At 37.7% G+C, this 24053-nt stretch overlaps 1 protein-coding gene across 1 annotated transcript; it reads left to right on the top strand.

The window, feature by feature from the left end:
• The first annotated feature begins 1800 nt into the window (after nt 1-1800).
• LOC139732479 (inositol monophosphatase 1-like) lies at nt 1801-18898 on the top strand. Its single transcript, XM_071643341.1, has 7 exons — nt 1801-1949; nt 5870-6003; nt 7096-7200; nt 8296-8450; nt 10530-10638; nt 16507-16658; nt 18284-18898. The coding sequence occupies exons 1-7, from the start codon at nt 1848-1850 to the stop codon at nt 18388-18390; spliced, it is 864 nt and encodes a 287-aa protein (XP_071499442.1). The 5' UTR covers nt 1801-1847; the 3' UTR covers nt 18391-18898.
• Nucleotides 18899-24053: the final 5155 nt, after the last annotated feature.

The raw sequence follows: 24053 nt of genomic DNA, 5'->3' as shown, positions 1-24053 counted from the left end.
GCGGTGACACCATGTGTATGTAGTCCTTAACCGGATCGTTGTTTGGCAGAAGAGCCTAGAAAGAGGAGAAATGAAGAGGTTAAGGACTACATACACATGGTGTCACCGCAAATCTTTCTCCCTCATTTACTTCACCATGCAAACCTTCAAACAACACATAACATTACATCTGAAAATTTTGTACAGATGTTCTGTTGAAAAATGAAATAAAGATGCATGAAGCGTCTCCCTACAGTGTGTTTGCTGCCAAATTCATTTACAATGTAATCATGGAGACATTATATATTGTTTACTATATAGAAAATATAGGTTGGTGTACTAAACGGAGAAAGCCAAATGTTGTTCAAGGAGGACCTACTAGTTTTCCGCTGATAAGGACGAGAAACTATTGGGAAATGCAGATGAAGGAGAATAATGCAGAAGATGAAGATGTTTATGAAAAAAAAAGGATTTTGTCTAATTTGTCGGAATGCTGAATTCTTAATGACAATAACTATGATTATGGAATTTATCTAAATCATTAAATTACATGACATATATGTAAGATGTATTATGAATATATCGGTTATTATTTCTATTTTCTGCAACAATTAGTGCAAAATATTTTGTCTGACTTTTGTGTAATGTGTCACGCATATATACATTTATGCTGTTCTTTGAACAATATCTGTGTGTATCTCTTGTAACGCTGCATGATGGAAGGCACTTTCATTGTGGACAATAAAACACTCAATTCAATAATATGAGACATGTCACATATGGTGAATTCTTTAGGCCCACTTTGTGTCTCGTATGAAGCAACTGTGATTACTGCAAAACGTGATGCTGGCATGTAGGCCTAAGCACGTGCACAGGAAATTTCCGAGAGTGAGAGAGAGCAAGCGTAGATACACGACTGCGTAGGCGTTGTATTCTCGACATAGGTATACTAATACTTGTATACCTGTAATACTTTTTGATGTTCGGGGAATTTTATTATTACACCTTTTTTTTTTACCCCGGATGTGGCAAAAAAAAAAAAGAAGAGAGGATGGAATGAAACCTTTGAGCCTGTATGGTAAGGCCATTGTTTTTGCGCTGGAGACCTGTTTTTTATCAGGCCTATCATTATTATTATCATCATTTTTTTTTTTCTGGTGCTTGTCAGCTGAAGATCATCTAGCCCCGGAAGTGGAAAGAGAAAGAGCTGAAGACCTTTTCTGTGAGATGGGCTTCATTGATCAGGTTTCCAACTTTTATATATAATTATTTTAGATGATGGGAAATCAAAAGTTTAATTGACAGGAATTAGTTTTGAAATATGGCTGATATGGGTCCTATAGATTCAAAACAAAGCAATCCTAATAAAAAGTGGGACCAACCTTTTATTAGGATCGCGCTTTGCTTTAATTTTGTTGTTGTTGTTGTTGTTGATAGCTCAGCATTTCTAGTCCCGATTTTCATGAAATAAACTTGGAATTGGTTTTGAATTGTATGCTCTTTAACATTATTTTCATGAAGTGGTTTCTAGTATAACAGGCCTACTTACAGTATAGGCTTATCTCGCAAAAAAGTTATATAGGCATTGTCTACCATTTGCAGATGAAACAAAACCCCAGCTTTAGGCCCTAGTGCTTCAAAATAGTTCTAGAATGTGAGTTAGGGATAGAAACAACCAGCTGAATCCTCGTCTCAACTAATAACATCATCGTGTAGAAGTTCCATAGGAGGATGCCTGGGACCCGGCATGCGTTCTGCGAAGGCACGATGCATAATAAACAAAAGAAAAAAATAGAAAACAACAAAAAGTGACCAAGCCTATCTGTTACATTACACATCATCCCGTTGTGAAGGAGCTAACGTTCATCATGTCGTCTGAAGATGTATCGTCAGCTTGTGTTAACGTGGAAGATGAGGATATCGAAAATTTTCTGGAAAATGCAGTCAAAATCGCGAGGAATGGAGGGCAGGTAGGGACATAATTTTTTGTTTCAGAGAATCCTCCACCCATTTCTTTGTAGATCGGAGTAATTTCATAGTCCCATATACTATGTTTAGTGTGAGTGACCACTATGCAAGACGCGACTGTGTAAATGCGCATAAATTTAGGACTAAATTAACTATACACAGCCCAGTCGCTGTACGTAGGTACGTCGCACAGCGTACTTACACTTACAGCGTCTGGTCGGGCTATACGCGCGTTTACGATTATGCAGTCTATTGAAGTGCAAACCGCTTACCGTTTCGGTAGTCCGACACTGGCAGAGCCAAATGCCTCCCAAGGTCTTGACCTTGTGCAACACACTGACCCCCGAAGCTTTCCTTCGTGAGTCGAATCGAAAGCAAGTCCCAGCCTAACCATGCTAACCCCTGCATATAAGTTTTGTAGCACTGCCACGGCACGGCACTGGTGAGTGGTGGTTTGTCCCTCACCACACGGCTACAGACTCTTCCCTGATCCTGGTATAAACCAAGCTGTCTTCCAGAGTTACAGCAACTGAGATTTGAGAACCTGATTAGTTCTATAGACTATAGTCTATAAAAAGGCACCGCAAAGTGAAAGATGTGGAGAGGCTTAGACCATTGTTAAAGTCCATACTGAAAAGCTTGTTGGTCCCACAATCTGTAGTTTCAAATAAAAACATTGCGCTTGATCAGAGTAACTTGGGTCGTGAATAGGTACTGCTTGGCATTTCTCTCACACCTTGTCATGATTCTAAAGGTGAAAGATCCCTACAGGGCAAGTCCAAGATAATGTCCCCTCAGATGCTCAAAATTCATCTTGATTTAATCAAAAAGTTATTGATATCATGTTGTAGCCAAAGAGTTAAATTATATATTTCCAGCAAAGAAAATATTTAATTATGCAAATTTATGCAAGAAATATGGACTTAATTTGCATAAATCAAAAACAAACCTTACGTATGGGACAAATTAGAAATATTCATCTAAAATCAGTTGAATTTGTCCTTGACCTAGTTTCTTTATGGACATGACCCCTGTACGAGCTAGTATAATTTCCAATAGGTAAGACAAGGTCAGCACATTAATTATGCAAATTATGCTCTTTCCCAGAACGAAGTGTCCCATACGTAAGGATTTGAGTATGTTTTTTAAAGTTTTTTCTGAAGATTTGTAACATTGACCAATCATACTTTAGGAAGTTCTAATTTATTCATTTTAACTCCAGATTAGCAAAACTAAATGTGGAAATTTGATTAGTCCTTCATCTTATAACTAATTAAAGTTTGCTTACGTATGGGACAAATGCCTTACGTATGGGACATTACATGCAAAGTGAATGGGAAAACCGCCTTTTGACATGGATGCTATATGTCCTTACATTTGTTTGGTTAATGGTTATCTTTGCACCTACTCTGAAGGATATGTCTATATATCTACCTCTCCTACTTAGTTGACCTCAGGGAGAGTGTAAGAACAGCATTATTGAGTCATTCAATAATTAAGAAAGGAAAATAAAGAATATTCATTTATACTTGTATTTTCTTATTTTCATTACAGGCTGTGCAGCTGGTGTTCAATTAATATTCCTCCTTTTAACATTGATATTGGACATTTTCTTAATTCAGTTTATCATTTTCAACTTTACCTCTCTACAAAATGACTTTGTCCTAGAGAATGGGATTCTCTAGTGTCATTTTAGGTGCAGTACACTGTTCAGCATGTACTACAGGCTGTACAGCCTAAAAAAGGGAAATCAAAACAATTGTGCTTGTGGCGCTCATCAGTGACAACATTACAGGTCTTACTGAAAAGAAAAATCACTTGAGGTGACAGCAGGTAACTTTGTCATTACTTGAGTTGATAGCAAAGGAAAAACCCTACGAGAATACTTTTTATTTTGATATGATGTTTAATATTTCAACTGCACACCCTCAGAATATGTCATGACTTACATGTATCAAGGTCATGAACATGATTTCTGAAAATCTTGTAAAAATGAAGACTATAGTTTACATTTGCCATGAACCACAATATCAATACTGGTTCTGTGGTTGGAGTGCTAATAACACAAATTACACAAACGAATAGGGAATTCAATTTTCTTTTCTATATTGTGTTTGAAGAGACAGATGTGCTCTGAGACACCTTCATCAACTCAAACTTTTATACTTTGTACCCCACATTTACACAATTATCAACAAGCATTGCAATCTCATAGTGCATGATCAAATTAGGTTATTAGAACTGATCAAAATTGTAAGTTTCAGATCAGTGAGTTACTTAAGTGTTTCAAATCTAGATACATTTTCTCTTAAGATTCAATGTACAAGTGATAATCTTTCCTGTATCACTACACAAGCATGTACATTATGTACAAAGTATAAACACAAATTTTGTTGTCTTTGGTTTCATAGACCTGAAGCCAAGCAATTTGAAAAAAAAAAAGCCAGCATTGGCACACACATTCTTCTATCTCTTTGTTCTACCACGGCTTTTAAAATCTAAAAGTTTCATTAAAATTTGATTGATTTTGCAGAAGCTAAAATTCACATGGCAAAACATGATGATTACAGAGCAATATTAATCACTCTTCTTGTTATTGTTTTGTTTTGTGCTGCATCTCAAACAATTACAATGCTTTATAAAAACTTAGACAACTTGCAAGGTAAGCCTAGAACTACTGAAAGTACCCACTTCAAACTGTATTTGCAAATTACACTGTACATGACATTTGATTTTACAGTTGAAATTATCAAGACTACAAATTAGTCATGGTACATGTGCATGTATGCTACATCATGGTCGTAAGCTAGAATTCACACATTTTTTTTTTTCATTTGATAAAAAATATTGACCAGAGTATTACAAATGGGCTAGAAATAGAGTGTCAGTATACTGTATCTGTATGTGAAGACATCATGAGGACAGTGTTAATGCATGACGGAATCCAAACTAAGACATTTAATTGGAAATTGGTAATTACTTTTATTTGTCTTATTTTAGCTTTTGTTAGGTATCTGAACTGGGAAAGTATCCACTTAGAAGTCTATTTCATTTGTTACATGTTGTAGTGTGATTTGTGGAACTGAATATGACACTATGGGGAAATTTAAAGTCATTCCCATGAATACACTTGTGCACTAAAGACAAATGTCCCATACGTAAGTTGAGCCATGTCCCATACGTAAGGTGTACTTTCGTTAATTAAACGAACTTCATGAAAATATGCGCCATTCTTTTGCAGTGAAACTTTGCTGAAAGATACTTCAGTATTGTACCTTTCTTCACTTCTAAACAGAACTTGATCAGTAAGGTACTTTCAGAGAATTTTCAATTCAAACTTTATTTTGAAAAATCCAGTTTTTCTCTGGTCCCATACGTAAGTTGCCATATTTTTCTTAATAAAATAATAAACCCAAGGTCAAATGACATCAAACTTAAACACAATATTCTTCTCAGGGCTACTAGTCCTCCTGATGATAAACAGTAAAATCCAAGTGCTCCTTCATTACTTTTCAGAGGTTTGAAATCTCTGAATGTCCCATACGTAAGGTGCGCGATATCTTGGACTTGCCCTACACTTAAAAGAGTTATGTCATTGGTAATATTATTTCTAGACTGGTTTCCAGCAGGGAGGTGCCCTCTCACCTCCCTGTTTCCAGTGATACAATGTACACTGTGGTGGCCCACTTTATGTACAAGCTACCAACGGCAATTAAGGGAGCTCGGGAGGGAATGGTTAAAAAAAAGCTGTCCACCAGATGGACAGAGTTTGGAGAAATTTGACTTCAGGTCTGTTACTTTATCAGACAAAAGGGGCACATGCAGAATCTCAAGAATACATGAATGATATTACTCTTACATTTTACAAGTTGACAAAGTGATACAACTGGATGAAATCCTTTGATTTTGTCTCCACATTCAGCTGATCAAAGGTGCATTCACCCTAGAGAAGAAGGTGGAAACGAAGAGCTCTGCTATTGACTTAGTGACGGAGACTGATGAACATGTGGAAAAGATGATCATTGGTTTTCTGAGAGAAAAATTCCCAGATCATCGGTGAGTAGTTTCAGTCTTTTTTTTTTTCCTTTTTTTTTGGTGTGTCCGGTATAAAATTGTTACCGAGGCTAGCATATATACTCCTCTAGCTCTCTCCATTCCTTCTCTCGTAGTTCTCTCAGCTCCTGACATTTTTCTTCCTGATTTGACTGTGGAGTTGTGACATTATGTGGAAAATGAAAGAAGTATTTGCATTCTGGAATATTAGTCTTGTGATGTCACATTGATACTGTGTATTGTCCTAAAGTTTCTCATTCTGTGTGACATTGTGCATGTACCTATCAAACAGTGTTTCACTCAGTGGTGGATCTCCCATCTTCCAAGCAAGTTTAGTCAAGTGATTCATCATTAAGGAATCATGGTTTGGCAAATAATTTGAAAAAAAAGGAAGGAAAACTCCCAGACTTATGATTTTTTATAGAAATTATGCTTTGGCACCTACAAAATAGATTAGATTGAAAGCATTTTTTTTTCTTTCAGACATGGTCAAATATACACCGTGTACTTCAATCATACAAAATTAGATTGTGAAGTACCAATCTGACCACTTTGTGGTCATACATGTTTTTATTATGTTTCAAGGGCATGATATTTTTTGAGTTGCAACAATTTTGTGACTGCCTGAATTTGTGATCAAGAAGTGCAGAAGTTGAAAGAGAGGGTTTGAATCCTTTCAAAGAACCAAAAGTAAACATACTGTAAAACAAGGAACGTTCGCGTGCATTTTAATTTCGTGAATTTCGCGAGAGCCAAGTTTCGCAGAATTAAAATGTATGCGAAAGTTCTTGTCTCCACTATATGCATTGAATGTTACAGGCAACTCGCAAAAATTTCATGCCACGAGAAAGGTCGTTGGCCGCAATTTGCCAAAATTTCATGCCACGAAAATATCTTGTTTTACAGTATTTTCTCCTTGGAGACCACATTTTGTTTGATGGTGCATTTCTGTAAGAGAGCCAATTATTTAGGCAAATTGTTGATTTTGCAAATATCACTCAACTGGCAAAGCTCACCAAAATAGAAAATACAGCAAAACATTCAACATGTACGGTATCTTTTGGACTCACTCTGCATGTTCTGCATTGCCCAAAGGTTCATTGGGGAGGAAAGTGTTGCTGCCGGCCAGAAGTCAGAACTGACCAATGCCCCGACCTGGATCATTGACCCTGTAGATGGAACAACCAACTTTGTGCACAGGTATAGTCAACTCCTCTTTTGGTGAAGCTTGATAGAAATTCAAAATTTGCACCTGCCTTGGATGAGCTAGAGTGGATCCAACATGCCAAGAATAGGATTATCGTGGATGCCGGGTAGGGAAGAATTGTGAAATTCCCAAACCCTGAGTAGAGAAAAACCATACTCTCACTGAGAAGAATTTGAAGTGCCCAACTCGGTATACAAATGCAGATGTGCAGAAAGAGTGCCTAGTTTAATTTGTCTTTTACTGATTTATATTGCACGCTTATTTTGTGCCCTCCGCAATTGCCACGTTTTTTTTCGACCTAACACATGTAAATTAGGAGGGTATGACAGAAAACTTGAATGGGTTATTGTCGCTGGGGTGACAAGACCTCGCATATCTACAAAATGTCAAATGTTCAGGAGAGAAAAAAAAAGCCATGACAGCTAAAGCACTATATCAAATGGGAGAGCCTTTCCTCTGACATTGCCACATGGTGGCTTCATGTTTGGGGTAAGACAGCTAGGATTTTGACAGGACATCACTTTACTGATTAACCGACCATTAATAAAAAAAAGTCATTTTCACCAAAATTTCAGATATGAGGTCTTGTCACCCTGGCGACAATATTACCTTTGACAGTGTTTCTTTAAGTTTGCGTGCACATACTCAACTGTCTGATTTTGTCTACAAGAATGCATATTCATATCAGTCGGAATAAATTATGTTATATCTAGATGTTATAACTAGAACTCAAGAGTAATGCAAACTTAATTTTAAGCATTGTCTTTTGTATTCAGCAATTTTATAGATTATAACATATTTACATGGGATGTGTTAGTGATATCAAGGTATAATGATTGTATTGATATGATTAAACTGATTATAGTGAGAAAAATAGTTGCTACTAAAATCTAATTGCTATTTATGATGTCATGCAATTTCAATTAATCTATTGATTTATTGCATTCACAATTTGACCTGTGCATCACAATGTTTTCTTCCTAAAACTGACAGTTTACTTAACTTATTCCTGTATAAGTGTATATATATTATGTATAAATGTATGCCTGACATTAAATGTATTTCACATTTCATTTCTGTCATTGCAGTTTTCCATTTGTCGCTGTGTGCATTGGCCTTGCCATCAACAAGGAGCTGGTGGCTGGAGTGGTGTACAATGCCATCCTAGATGAGGTTTTCACTGCCATCAAGGGCAAGGGGGCCTACTGCAATGATTCACCAATCAACTGCTCCGGCCAAGAAGGTGAGTTATGTCAGGAGGGATCTCTTCGTCAACTTTCAAACATACAAAGTGTCACATGAGATGTCGATTTTGAGGAAGGCGAAAGAATGCCAAGCTGGATTGGAACACCAGTGTTCCTTACTGAGAGCAGAGCAAGGGAGCGGGCTTTAAAGGGATGATATAGTATTGGTTGAGGTGATGATTCAGCTTTTAACATTTTGCAAGATACTTAATAATGACTTTATTAAATATGAAAGAGCATATAACTCTAAGAGGCACTCAAAGTTTATTGGATGAAAATTGGTTTTGAAATGGCTGAATTATTACAAAAACAATGTAAAACAAAGTGATCCTACATGATAAAAGGTTGGTTCTACCTTTCATTGGGATCACTTTGTTTTGGATATCTCGGCCATTTAAAAGCAGAATTTCATCAAATAAACGTTTAATTCCCTTTTGCTATTTCATATTTCAAGAAGGTTTCTCATTATCTTAAAAGAATCATCAGAAACGGAAGCCTGAAGCGCAGCCGAAGCTGTACCATCTCTTTAATGGCTCATGGATTATTGCTCTTTCCTGCACAATCTGTTCTCCACACAAACATTACCGATGGGCCAGGGAGAGTACACTGGCATACTTTTGTGTGTCCATGTACTGTATACGCTTTAATTCTTGTGGTTTTATAATTGGGAATTTTGAGAATAGGTTGTCAATCGCAAGAATAACAATGCACAAAAAATTGACAAAAATGAAGAAAAAAATTGACAAAAATGAAGACAAAAATTGGCCCTGCATGCACTGTCTCAGCATGTACACTAGCATTGAAATATTAAAGTGACTGGTAGAGCATTGATGCCGTAGACACGTTCATATTCAAAGAGTTACTGGTGTCGTCTAAAAACTAGCAGTACTAGCTAGCTCATTTCAAGCAATGTTTCAATGGAACGGTTTGTTTGAGAGGTTGCGCACTTTCTTCTCGATGTTTGTGTTATGCCTTCATTTTTTCCCCAATTTTTCCCCCAATTATCATGATAATGAAAAGACAACAAAGTGCAAAATTAACAATTCATGAAAATGTCCAATCAACTGCCATTAGTGAAAATGTAAGGATGTATAGTTTATTCATTTCCCAGTCTCTGCGTTTTTGGTATATCACTCATCACATGTAGATGTCTATGCCTGTTACAATGAAGGGATTACGTTGTGCACACGCACAATCCTCTGATACTAGCATGATGTTGTAAATCAGTGCTTATGATCAACAATTGACTTCTGCTGAAGTGGAAATTCTTGTGGTTTGGAAATTTTGCACACATTTCGCTCATTTCACGCAACATGCAGCAGTTGTGCTATTTTTCCAGGAAACAGTTCTTGAACAGTCAATATGAACATGCAAATAATGAATTGATGATGTCATCCCCTAAAACGACTTGCCATATAGTTTGTAAATAAGATTTTGATATTCCCAGTTTTTTATTCAAATGCAATTATGCCTCAGTCTCAAATCCTGATATATCTAACTGATCATTATTCTGAAGTTATTCAACCAGGATTAACATCATGTTTTGCGCTTCAATAACAGAAACCAGGGGGGTGGGGGGATCCAGGAATTCCGTAAAGGGGAGGGGCCTTTACAAAATTAAAGTTGGGCGCACGCGCCTCTCATTTTTCCTTTTTATTTCTTTTGTTTTAACAAAAAATAAAGGGGGGCACGCCCGGTGCGCCCCCCTCTGGATATGCCACTGGAAACAATGAATTTTAATTTTTTTATACTCAATCAATGGAACATTGTAAGGTGATCACATCATCACCTCACTCATTTGCATATATTCATATCAACTGTACTACAACTGTTCTGCAGAAATTAGCAAAACTTCACAATTTCACAACTTACCTATTGATTTTTATCTGAGTTTGATCAAATTTTTGCTGTTATACTCATAAGATTTTACTCTTTCTGATCAGATTAGCCAATAATTGTACTGGAATTCCTCTTTATGCAGTTAAATGCTCTTCAACAGACACAAGTATATGTATGTTTTATCTGAAAAGGAAACTATAGGCCCTTTTTCTTCCCACTGGTTGCCCTTTTCCATGCAGACATCAAGCAGGCCCTTGTAATGACGGAAATTGGCTCAAGCATGAATGCGGAACATTTAGCCACAAAGCTCAAGAACATTCAAGACGTGCTCAGGGCAGGAGTTCACGGGTTAGTATGTCCTTCTGGCATGATGAATCTGAAGTAGACAGACTGATATTGTGACCTAGTCGTCATCATCATGTCCTTTATTTTCCACTGTGCAGTGGGGTAGTGATGATAGGCGGGAGTGTTCTGCTCTCTTTTCAGCACGCAGTGAGCCATTATGAAGGCTTTGATTGCAAAATGAGTTAACTCCGTTCTTGTTCATTTGAGATATTTCAGATGAAAGCTGCTAAAACAATAACGAAAAGGGAAATATTAAGAAAATATAGCATATTCTGAATCATTACTTCAAGAATGTACCTTGTTATGTAACAAGTGAGGTATCATTGGAAAGGTTCGATTTTGCTTTATCTGAGGATGGACTCGCTTTTACAATTTGTAAAAAATGATGCTTAACTTGTTTTGCCTTCAAACTTTCCATATGTTTGTTGCGCATATTGATATTACAGCAAGGTGTGTATACGTGTGTGTGTGTGTGTGTGTGTGTGTGTGTTGGGCTCATGAGTATTGTGTTCACATGCCTATGTGCAGCTTTGAGAAACAGGGTGAAGAGCAAAGAACTAAGAAAAAGTGTTCAGAGAAGCTTTCAAGAACTTCTTAATGAGGCTGACATTTACCTGTATCAATAGTCTCTTGTAGATTGAGAGATATTAGAGAACTTTAGATTTAGATCAGAGGACATTTAAGAAGACGATTGCATTGGCCGTTCTGCTCTATTCTTGCGTCATGTTGAAAAGTAGCTTTAGATTACGTGGAGATTAAACGCAACATATAAAAAGTAAAATGGCACCCCCATATGATCAGCGCATCAAGTAGCTCTCTGCATCATGAATTGAGTGGACGCTAAAATGGCCCAGTAGATCGCGTAGTGAAAACTCAAGACGGCACAAGCTATAAATAAACTGATTTTGATAAGCAGGTTTGCGCATGCTTAGAACATGTCTTTTCCTCTGGACGTCTGCATCACAAAATCCATAACTCCCTTTTTTTTTTTTAGGGAGGAGTACTTCAGTCCTAAGCAGGAAGTCTCATTGTACATTTCAAAATATGTAAAATGTGACAACAATGTTGAGGAGATGCATGTACAACTTCATCTCGGGAACTGTTCACCGTATGTTGCAAATGTGGATGATTCCAAACTGCTCATTTCAAAGAATGATCTTGTGTAAATTGTCATTTAGTAGAATTTTGACCAAATAATTGGCACAGGTTGTTGCTGTCTCATTTCCAGTTTGCAGTTGAGTGACTGGCACCATCATGTAGTTATCATCATGTGAATATGATTCATAAATGCTAATACTGTTTTGGATGCTGATTGATGTGCACATCTAAGGACCATTGACAAATTTAGGGATTTAGATGCATTTAATATTTGCTGCAACCCAAGTCAACATTGATGACGAATGTGGGCTCAAACGAATGAAAAGATTATATTCTTCCCTATGAAAGACTTGCAATGAATGATACACTTGTTATAGATTATAATCAAAAGATACATTTAGTCAAAGAATTAGAACACAGGCAAAGCTAACCAGTTGGCACCATCAACATGCTGTTTAGAAAAAAATGCTTAGCAAAGGAAGGAAACAATGTAAAACATTTTGTTATATTATGACATTTCGTTCATTGACATTTATCAAAAACAAGAACACACAAAAAAAATCCTTAACAGAAAAGACTACTTGCTGCATATTTGTCAGATTATTAGTAAAACTTTTATGTTTTTTATTTCTTCTTCATGCATTTTCAGTATCACATTGAGTAATACTGGGTTATAAACCCTTTTATCGTACGCTACCAAAGTGACTTTTGTCACATTAAAAAAGTTTGCAGTATGGCATTTACATGCATTTTTTCACCAGGGGGATAAAATACGCAAGCTTCCCAATGCTTTGGCATCCACAAACTCCTTTTTTTTTCTGGTTGAGGATAGGAATCGAAGGGTGTACTCCTTTAGATTTGGACCCCCCAAAAATATATTTTCTGGTAATGAGGCTGCAGTTGGCCTCTAGAAATATGATTTTGTTCCTGGTTGTTTTCATTCTGTTCATGAAAATATCTAAAGTGATAAAGTTGAAAAACAGCATTAATAAATTTTTGCACTTAGAAAAATGCACATGCTTACACACACACAAGATGCTTCCATACCAGTAACCTGCCTTGTACAGATGGACTTGTGTTTCAGTATTAATAAATTGCATTAAAAAAATTGCTGCTAAAACCTCAGGCCTTCTTGTAATCCGATGTGGTGCAGCAGCATGTAATCTTCAAAGGTTGGGAAAGAGCTGACAAATAAGTATTGATGATCTGTGAATTGCATTGATGAAGGCAGGTCATTTTACATTGCCACCTCATTGACAATTGGTATTAAACACATTGAAGATTGCTCACAAGAGATTTATTATTTCCTTTTATTTCCTTTTTTTGTGATTGCAGAATGTGAAAGTCTAACTGAGAAGCATTACCACTGATTTAGCTTGCTCTAGATAATAGATAATGTTTTGCTATTTCAAGAAAAGAAGTTTGCATTTACAGATAGGCTATTATCTTGAAAAAAAAAGGAGTTTCCGTAAACATTTAACAGCTTGTATGTTTTCAAAACAGTTATAAGAATGGATATGTGTAGAGATGGTCAAACTAAATAAACTACATGTATTACTGACTAGTTGAAAGACTAGTTTCCTTTTGAAGCTGTGATGTTGGAATTGGAATTTCTTGTTGAAAAGACTAGCTGCTTTGAGAAGAGTAGGATCACCCTACATATCCTGTAAAGTTGACATTCTTTTCACAGCACCCCCAGCTCCTGATAGGAAAGGACAATTCAAAGAGAGAGAAAAAAAAATACTTGTTATTGACTACAGAGATGCATTTCCATTGCTTTCGGAGCCTACTTTTGACAATAGAGATTACCAGAGCGAGAGACCATGCTCAGTGCCTTTTCAAACTGACAATGTGCAAATGTAAAAACTGTCGTCTAAAGCCCACGTACCTGGGGGCACTTCATCAAATGTTTTGTCAGTGATTTTCATTGAAAAATTGCTCTCAGCCAATCAGATGGAAGGATTTCAGGAGCTTAAAACAGTTGTCAGTAACAGACAAGTTTCATGAAACACTCATAATGCAAAGTATTCAGTGAAGAAGAATAAGAGAATTCAGTTTCAAGATGAGGCATCAAGGTGACACATTCAAAGTGCAGTAAACTTCGCTTAAGGTGACCTACTTATAGGACTAGGGGCAATCAGTCTACTAATTCATAAAAAATGACAAAAGCTCAACATGCTGCACAGATTTACATAGAAAAGTTTTATCATGAGTCACCATTTATTAAAGTAGTTGTTGACGAACATTTGTGTATTGCAGGATGATGATGTAAAATTGACTGCTTGTTCTGAACTCTTCTATTTTAATGATCTTTTGAACGTAATGCTTCTTAAATTTAGACAGGTGACCTGTGGAATAAAATGATATACAAACTCAGCCGTGAATGTCATAAATGAGCAACAGAAGAGTGAATGGGCCTACATGGCTCACCAGCTACCTTCTACACCCTTTCCTAACATTCTGTTTTAAACATGTAGTCAATATCTTCAACCCTAAATGCTCTCTTAGTTAACAAGTGCTCTTTATGTATAACATCTCTGCCACTGTTGCTATTATTGAGAGAGTCAAAGAATAAGGTTGATTTTATGATAGGACGTTCCCCTTACATTGCTCTGCTTTGATTTCAGGCACTGGAATGGTCAGTTACGGCTGATTGCACAGCACACGTCAAAGAGCGTGACAGGCACACTGATGACTGCGTAGCACATGTGATGGAGTGTGACATACTCACTATTTGCGCAGCAGGTGTCAAAGAGTGTGACACATACACAGATACACACACACAGGCACACACACACACACACACACACACACACACACACACACACAGACACAGACACAACACACACACCACACATGATTACCATAAACTGCAGGAGTACTGTAAACTGGGGGGACTCTGGGCAGGCGGGGTTACTTTGGACAGTTCAAACAGCTTCACTTGCATTATTTTGCTGCTTGCAATATACAAGAAAAGTGCAGTCATTCAAATATTCACATATCCCCCATTCATAACCTACAAAAATATTTTCAGAAAAGCCAACAGCAAAAGAAAATGCAAGTGAAACAATTCCTGTCCAAAGTCCCCCAGTTTACGGTAAGATAAAAGTCAAATTTTATCATCACTTAAGTTTCAGAACATGAAGTGAAGTCTTGTGTGTTGTCATGCAATGTGATTTTTTTTTTTTTCTGTGGATATGTGGTCCAAACCCCTCTTATAAAGACAATACTTTTCCAGACCTGTTTATAATAGATTTGGGCTGACACACAATTCCCTTTGTGTTTTAACTACAAAATTTTGTTCAAACCAAATACTTAACAAAATAATTCTCTTGCAGTCAACAGTGATAAGAAAGTTGGGATGTAAAGGCCAGTTGCTGTGATACAATATACTGTGAAACCAGAATCATTCACTACATGAAACTTTTGTGAAAAGGGGTCAATGGCCTTTTTTCTCAGCTTGAGACTTGTGCAAATTGCCACTGGCTCTCCGTGCAACGTTAGACAAAGATTTTTTCATGCATTTTGATTTTTCAAATCTTGGCTCTTAGCAAAATTCATGAAAATTTTATGCATGTGAAAATTTCTGACTTTACAATGTTCATAGCAATCAAAATGCTTTCTCTAGAAGGAAATATGCACCACTAGTGTGTTGGTCTAATAGGGGATATGGGAGAGAGAAGGAGACTCGCCAGCTTTAAAGGGGCATAGTCCCGGTAGTGTAGATGGCGCTGTTGATGCTACTGCCGATCACCGTTAGCATTGATACGAAGATTGCCGAAATTTAGCTGTCATCAAGAGTAAAGCGCGTAGGTGTTGCTAAGTAACGTTGCCTTCGTTGTATTCTCTGCGCATCACGCAGTCTGTAGTAATGCCAGGGTGCGTGCATATGTGCTTCTTATTATGACATCACAAAAGAAATTTGCTAAAGCTGTCATCCCCCTGAGCCGAATCATGAGCCGAACTGTGATCGGACCACTGACACAGTGGATCGGATTTCTTCGGACTCGGGAAAGTGAGCCAAAGTGTAAGCGCCCAAGAGAAGTCGATAGCATAGGTCTCTATAGGAAACTTGCGCCGTGCGCCCGCGTACGCATTTGACTAAAACACCGGGATCATGCACCTTTAATATACTGTGCATTCTTCTCATGCCAGCTTCTGGTACAGTATGCTTTTGGACCGCTTTGCATTCGAGCTCTCTCTGCCATGGTACAGTACAGTACGCTTTTGGAGCACATCAGGAAGTGGTCCACTTTTGGCACAATATGGTACATTAAGGTACACTTTGGGAGCATTCGAACGCTCCTTAGGCACGGATAATAGGGAGCTTTAGATTTGCGGGGCGGATGTTTGAGACGACGCTTGAGCTGGACATTCTTCTCTCTCCGTGCGTCGTGTTGAAAAGTAGCTTTAGATTATGTGGAGACGCAACCTATAAAAAATGAAATGGCGCTCCCATATGATTGGTGCATCGAGTAGCTCTCTGCGTCGTGAATTGAGCAGACGTAAAAATAGCACAGAATGTGTAGTGAAAACTTAGGCGACGCAAGCTACAATTGTATAAATAGATCAACTTTGATACCCGATTCTGCGCATGCTCAGAATAGTTTTTTTCCCCCTCTGAACGTCCCCATCATGAAAATCCAAAGCTCCATAATAGTATGGTATGGTACGCCTTAGGAGAGCGCTTAAAGGCACTGTATGTCCTGCAGGATATTCATACTTACATTGAGGCTTATTTATGTTTCCTGCTGTCGCGGTTTTTCTTTTCAGGATGCGCTCCCTGGGTTCTGCTGCCCTCAACATGTGCCACGTTGCACGGGGCGACAGCGACTGCTACTTTGAGTACGGCATCCACTGCTGGGACATGGCAGCGGCGTCTGTCATTCTGGAAGAGGCTGGCGGGTTCTGTGCAGACCCAAAAGGTGCAGACACTTTTTAATTTCTTTTCTTTTTTTCCCTTCAAATTTGTATGTGAGTCCGTTGCTTGTGTTTGTTTGTTTGTTTGTTTGTTGGTTGGTTTTTGCTTATGTTTATGCTTGTGATGTGTAGGATGCGGGTGGGACTTTTTGGGGGGTTGTCTTGGACTTCTGTCCTTTCATCTGTCTGATATCTTGTCATCAAAATTCAAGGAAAAGTGATTGGATGGATTTTTCCTTGTACCTCACCCATGTGTAAGGTGAAGATGCAGTGATTAGATTTTGGGCAAAATCCTTGAAGATAAAAGTCCCTGAACTTTGGCAGAAAAATATATATACATTGTATACATATACACAAACATGTATATATATATATTTTTTTTTTTTTTTTTCAGTTTTTAAGGTGCCCAGTTTTTCCATCTTTTACTGGTCAGGGACTGTTGGACTAGTACCAGTGTGTAGCATTGAATAAAGTGGGAGAAGAAGTGAGAGAATACAAATCAGATTCTTCAGAATAAAGCATGACCAGTGAACATAACTTAAAAGAAACCCGAGATATATATTGTTCATCACAAGGCATTCAGGCCACAAACACGTGGCTCCATGTAGGTAGAGTGTGCCACTGGTCATATGGTGTAGTACAGTGAATACACAAAATATATGTAGGAATCCGACAAAAAATAACAGAGGGGTGATATAATGATAAAAATTTATATAAAGCCTAAATAGATCCTTGTCATTTGATTTGTTATTTTGACATTGATCATTCGTCCCATTTTACTATGACGTCATCGTTCATGCAATTCTGGATCCATTTACTGTGCAATTCTGGATCCATAGGATTTTGCTTCATTTCACGTATGCTGAGAACCTGACATGCTACGCATGTAAAACGTTGCCTTGTGTTTGTAGTGTGTGTGCGACAGCGCGCTAGAGTAAAGCACTCAGTAAGCACCCTCTCGATCTCAGATCCCACACAATAAATCATCAGATGCCAAGGATCTATTTTAGGGGTTATATAAAACAAATAATAAATGATTTTCAGTGAAAGATGAAATTATTTATCCATTCAACTTGGCTGCCCCTCGTTGAGTGGATCATTTCATCTTTCACCTCATAAAATATTCTGTCCATTGCACTCATAAACATTCATTATTTGTATACTGTAATACATCTTCCCTTCTCTCCATTAATAATCTCTTTCTTTCAGGGTTCTGATATCTTATTTATAATGAATTAATGCGTTCAGTTTATAAGTTGAGAAAATGCGTCACCCTGAAAACGGTGAGGAGATTTCGCCTTTTTGTAAAGTTTCTGACCTGCTTATTGAGAAAGAAAATCATTTTTCTCTTCCCATTCCACATTGGTTTCATACAAAGAGATTTTCTCCTCACCACCACTAGAGGGCGAAATATACAATGGTGTCATGAGATTTCATGGAGGCTGCCATTACCCACTGAGAAATGGCAGACTTTGCGCACCCAAGTAACATTTTTACAGCGCATATTTGAACTTTTGAACTTTTACGTGAGTGTGTATTTCTTGATTTGGCTGCTCCTTGTGTAGGGCGTATGCATTCTCCGCACTCTAGCACTTACTCATTATAAGTTCTTTGGTTTCGTATTATCCAGGAGGACCGCTGGACATCATGTCGAGACGGATTATCTGTGGCAGCAGCAAAAAGCTGGTGGACACCATCTCACAGCATCTCACGCATATAGACTACGAGAGGGATTGAAACTTTGCTGCCGCTTGATCTGATGTATTGTACATACACCACTTGTAGATCAGTACCCAGCATTCGTTAATATGTATATATAGATACCTAAAGTTTATATTTTTTGTTCATGTGTCTTTATGTATGTGTGTGTAATGCATAATATGTTTACATATATGTATGTATATACCACACATGATATATCTATATCTTTGTGTCACTTCAGTGAATAGAGAACTTTAGAGAAAATTCCTTGTGTTCTTTAGGTAAAGTACCAAACGTCCACACAGTAGCCATGATGCTTTGTATCAATACATACTGTACTGCCATTTCATTTGGGACAGTATGAATATAACTACCTTCCATTTTCATTCTTGGGACAAATGATGGTTGTACATTATTGCATCTGTTCATATTTATAAAGATTTACATTCTAGATCCAAGTCAGTGTATCTACCCTTTTATGTATACATATATACCAATATATATAATTTATATATATTATTATGTATGTATACACATGACACACACACACACACATACATACATACATGTATATACAGGCATACTGTACTTTCACTTTAAAGGGATCAAAGCCTGGCTTCAGCAAATTAGTTGGAGGTAGCCAACACACAACACACCTCATCACGCAGTGCATATCAGTGTAACCTCTCAGAATCCCCACCTTCAAATGAATGATAAAGACAGAGGCAGAAGATCATGCAGACACGATTACATGACCACATACATGCAAATGGTCATTCAGGTGGTTTTCTACATTCGGCCACTATGTACTGTCTCCAATGCACCCCTTTCCCCCCTCGACATCCATTTCGTGGGATTTGAAACATAGAGGACAGATTATGAAGGGGTTGGGGTGGGACTATTATGCTGTGCCGATGGTATTTTGCAATCATACATTGTCACTTGTATCCAGCTGGATGAAGTGACTAACACTCATTTTGTCTTCTCTGCAATATCTCACAGTGACATCTGATGCTAATTATTTCAGTCATGTTGTGGTAGTTAGTTACTGGATTCAGTTTGAACCTCCCTGCAGTACATTTTAGCACAGATAATGATCTTGCCATTGTGCGGCCAAACTTGCGTACCTCTCTTTTGAGAACTTGCCCAAGATGTAGACACTTTAATCTGGAGCTCTGTTGGCCAGCTCCCTAAACAGGCGAGGAGAGGAGGAGACTCAGCATGTTCATGCAATCTCTTCCCTCTTTGCTCAGGCACTTTTTACACGTTTGCACATCACATGAGATGTTTCGAGGTTAACCCCTTCCCTGCTGCATGCTATGGACCTCACACAGGACAAACCAGCTTCTTGTGGCCATGGGGTTAAGATGATCTTGCCTTCCATTGTTAATGAAATGTCTCAATCAATCTCCTCCCAACATTTCTTTAAAAAAAAAGAAAGAAAGAAGAGAGAGATTGTACACCTCCTATGCCAAAGTAAGTGGGCTTGACAGTCTCCACAGAAGTTCACTGAATTTGGGATTTGCACTGAGTATTACTATCACAAACCTCAATTTTTATGAAAACATGGAACTATGCAAAATCTTTGACCTATCCAGACATTAAGTGGTAATAAAATGGGACATGCTGATTATGTTTTGATGGTAGTGAAGGGAAAGGAAACTATTGGGCTGTTGCTCCATTTATCACACATATAAGTCACAAGTCTTGCAAATTCCTTGTTGACACATTTCTTCCTTTACAAGCAATCTACAACTCCATGTACAAACCCTCTCAAGATACATGTACTAATTTCTTTTGTAGTTATTTTCCTAAAGTGTGCTGAACATGAGGCCAGTCTATGACTGTTTCAGCATTGACTTTTGATAGCCACTTATCAGTATCAGAGGTCCTTTCCACAAATCCAGTGTAATGAATATAGTGCATTGTCTGGTTTAATCAGGGCATGGGGAATCTAGACTTTGCAATCCATGAATAAGTACTGGCAAAGTTACATATTTTTTCCAATTGTCCAGACATTGACAGCATTTGAGTGAGAGGTATCATATTATGGGTTCCCTGTATTACTCTTTCCTTTTCTATGTTCATTATTTTGTACATTTGTATGGAAATCATGCAAATAATTTTACAGATATTTTGTAAACTAGTTGCTTAGCTCATATGCATTTTCTTTTTAATGTTTAGGATGTGACACATCCATTGTAATTTGAGCCTTTTTTTAAGAGGGTGTGTGTATAGTCATCATTTTTAGTGTTTGATGTAAAGAGGTTTCCTTTGACAAAGTAATGGTTTTGTAATTATTCTCTACTGTCCAATTGTAGCTACTTTGGTGATTAAGGTTTGATTTATATTATCTTCTTTGCAGATTTTAACAAACTCCAAAAAATTAAAAAAAAACAAAAGGCTTTTTTTTTGATGTGGCATAACTTCACAAATCATTGAATATGAGCTTTTTTGAACCGGAGGATGATCTTCAAGACTGACAGCATGCAGTACAACATCACACTTACTTCAAATGTGCTCCAAGCTCAGGTGACAGAATTTTATTTGTTTAACAGATGTTAATCTGTTTGTTGATGACATCAGTGAGAATGATTGCTAGATTGTGATGCTATAATGTTTGTGTACCTGTTCATGTCAGGTCAGTTTTAGCAAAGCATGTGCACTTTAACCATTATTATATTCCACATACTAAGAATCTTGCTATAGGATTAGTCAAGAGCTGATCACGTGATAAGTGTAGTTTTGCCCATCACATCACCTGAGAAGAAAAGTTCGTTACACTCTATGATGATAGTCATTTTGTATCGCTGATCTCTTAGTCCACACAGTCCTAACGCGTGATATAACTTACAATTTTGAGTACGCGCGAAATAAAAGTGCGTTGCACTGTGGTCTATCATTTGACCTGGGTCAAGTGATAGACCACAGTGCAACGCACTTTTATCTCGGTGCCACGCGCGGGGCGCGGAGGAAATTCCTTGTTTTGTCACAAAGACCCGCATACGTCTAAAGTAAACAACGTAGCAAAGATAGTAGAGAGTAGAGGTTAAGCGTCTTTGCTACGTAGCCTAAGCCCGAAGGATACCTAAAGACAGCTAAAACGGTTTCAGATGTGGAATAAAATGGGAACATCTAGGACCCTAGATGTGGAATATAAAAGCAAATAATCAACTTTTAGTTTCAGGCAATGAGACAAACTATCACTTCCTTGGCGATCTAAATGTGTACGCTATCTTTCCTCTGCTGCGCTTCGGAAAGATAGCTACATCCAGATCGCCTCGGAAGTGATAGTTTGTCCCATCACCTTCACCAACGTTGATTATTTGCTTACTCTCTGAAGTTTGCTCAAATTTTAACCCATGCAAATCAGGCCTGGTACTTTTGTGATTACTACTGGTATTGAGCCCTCGTATTTGTGTGGTAATGAAAGCAGCATCTGGAGGGAGACTGTTCTAGACGTTATAATTGGTAGTGTACCCCGCAAAGTCCCCTTTCCTTCAGGGTTATGTATAATCCCAGAGCAGCAGCTAAATTACTGGAAGTTTTTTGCTTTCTTTTTGAGTGGAGATTTCGATTTAGCATGTGTGTAACATGAATATATAATTGTCCATTGGGATTGTCTGTGAAATTGTCACCTCATTTCAGCTTTGCTTGAGTAACAGTTGTCTTACGGGTATGTTATTGTCACTAAATGAAACAAAGCAATCTTGTGTCATTTTCTCATATCTTTGAGCTTGCTTTCCAAGTCCATTTTTGTCCTCCAAAATCAGAGATTATTTGCAAATACGTGATAAGCAGGAAGGTGGAAGTGTTTCCTGTATAAATCAATGTAACTTTGGAAGAATTTTAGAGAAATTTTACTCTAAAGTCAGATCTTGGGGTTTCTGTTGTGCAAATGACCATGTCTTTGTGAAGTGTGTGTATTAGTGTAAGGCAGATTGTTGTCCTTAATGTTTTTTAGCAATCACTTTGAGAAAGTACATGTGCCCTGTTTAGTTGTATTGTAATATTTCACATTCAACTCTTGTATTTAGGTCAAAGTTGCTAAATCGTATATACGTGTATCTGCCCAAATTCAAGTAGATTCCGAGACCTGACTGACAAGAATGATTTTTCATTATGTGTATATGGTGTTGGCAGATTATTTTCTTTCCCTTATCCAATACCAAATAGATTTGACTTCTGCAGAGTTGATAACATCAGTGTGTGGATCATACAAAGTGGGCATTAGTCATGTGACCCAATAGGTCATGTGATCATAAAGTCTCTTGTGACTCACTTTTGCTTCCTGCACAAAATTGTCTCAAGACATCAAGCTTGAATTTACAGCAAGGTATGAACTAATACTTCATTTATCATGAAAGATGTTTTGATAGGTAATGTAACGATGTCTCTAGCTTAGGTCATAGGGAGAATGTTTCTTGAAAGAAAGAACAGCAAGCCAGTAGTAGTAGGTTTTATGATGCAACCAAAGTCACAATAATGTGACGGCAGCTGCTCTATTGGAATGCATTACGGGTAATTTACTGACAATTTGAGTGGCTACATTACTGATGTTTTGTCACAGTTTGCGAAAAATATATTAGTTTTGTATAACTGCTTTTATTCCAAATGACTTCGCCTGAAAGATGAATAGCTCTGTTGGTTACTCTACTGATCATGATGCTTGTCCACTCAACATGTAGTCTTTTGTTGGTCATCATGACTGTAGGATTGTCGCTGGATGAATACCATTAATGTTGACCATGCAATGTAATGATATACATGTATTTGGTATTTCTAATGTTGTATTTGTCAAACTGGGGATGAGGTTGTCTCTAATTTAATGTGTGCAAAAGTCCACAGAAAAATACATGGAGGACATGATGATAATTTGTAATCGATTAAGTTTGCTTTGTTTAACCTGATGGAGGGTGATGTTGTCTCTGTTCGTAGTTTGTGTGGCCCTCGTGGAAACATATACAGAAGTCATGTTCACTTTGTTCACCGTCATGTGTTGTGGTGATTTCCTTGTTTTTTTCTATGTTCAGCAAGCGGTGATGTGTCACATGTCTCACAGTGATTCACAATAAATGCTCCCATATTAGTGCACCCTCATGTCAAACAATGTGTTAACAGCTGTCTTCATTAATATCTTCTCTCCAGTGTCATGTATTATTTGGTAGGAATGTAATATTGAGGTGGAAATGTAGTTTTTTTTTGTTGCATATCCATCATAATGTGTCATTTTTGTCGAGCCCACCAGAGGCGAGGGGAGACTAAGGGATCGCCTGCTGCATCTGTCCGTCCGTCGTCCGTCCATAACGCTACAAAAACTTTAATAACTCTCTACTGAGGACTTCAATTTCAATCAAACTTGGACGGAAGAGTGGTTATACAAAGTTACACATATTACCTAACATGCAGGTCATCTCAAGGTCAAAGGTCACAGGCAGGGGTCAATGAACTTTAGGGCCCAATGTTAAGTTTTTACAGCGCGTTTTGATTATGGCTCATAACTTTTGATCCCTATGTCCGTTTGTGACCAAACTTGGGTGGTAGATGTCCCTTGGGGAGTTGAAGTTCATCACAAGGTCAAAGGTCACAGACAGGGGTCAATGAACTTTTAGGGCTCAATGTTAATTTTTTACGGCGCGTTTCGATTATGGCTTATATCTTTTGATCCATATGTCCGTTTGTGACCAAACTTGGGTGGT

The sequence above is a fragment of the Diadema antillarum genome, unplaced genomic scaffold (assembly GCF_040938485.1).
Source record: "Diadema antillarum isolate AM-2024a unplaced genomic scaffold, OU_Dant_1.0 seq00000425_RagTag, whole genome shotgun sequence".
Taxonomy (NCBI): Eukaryota; Metazoa; Echinodermata; class Echinoidea; order Diadematoida; family Diadematidae; genus Diadema; species Diadema antillarum.
Note: the sequence above shows the minus strand (reverse complement) of the source record. Positions and strands in the feature narration are given on the sequence as shown.

Coding starts and splice junctions, on each gene's coding strand:
- LOC139732479 (XM_071643341.1), top strand. CDS start 1,848: ATGTCGTCTGAAGATGTATCGTCAGCTTGTGTTAACGTGGAAGATGAG. Junction 7,201..8,295: donor ACAACCAACTTTGTGCACAG/GTATAGTCAACT, acceptor CTGTCATTGCAG/TTTTCCATTTGTCGCTGTGT. Junction 8,451..10,529: donor CAACTGCTCCGGCCAAGAAG/GTGAGTTATGTC, acceptor TTTTCCATGCAG/ACATCAAGCAGGCCCTTGTA.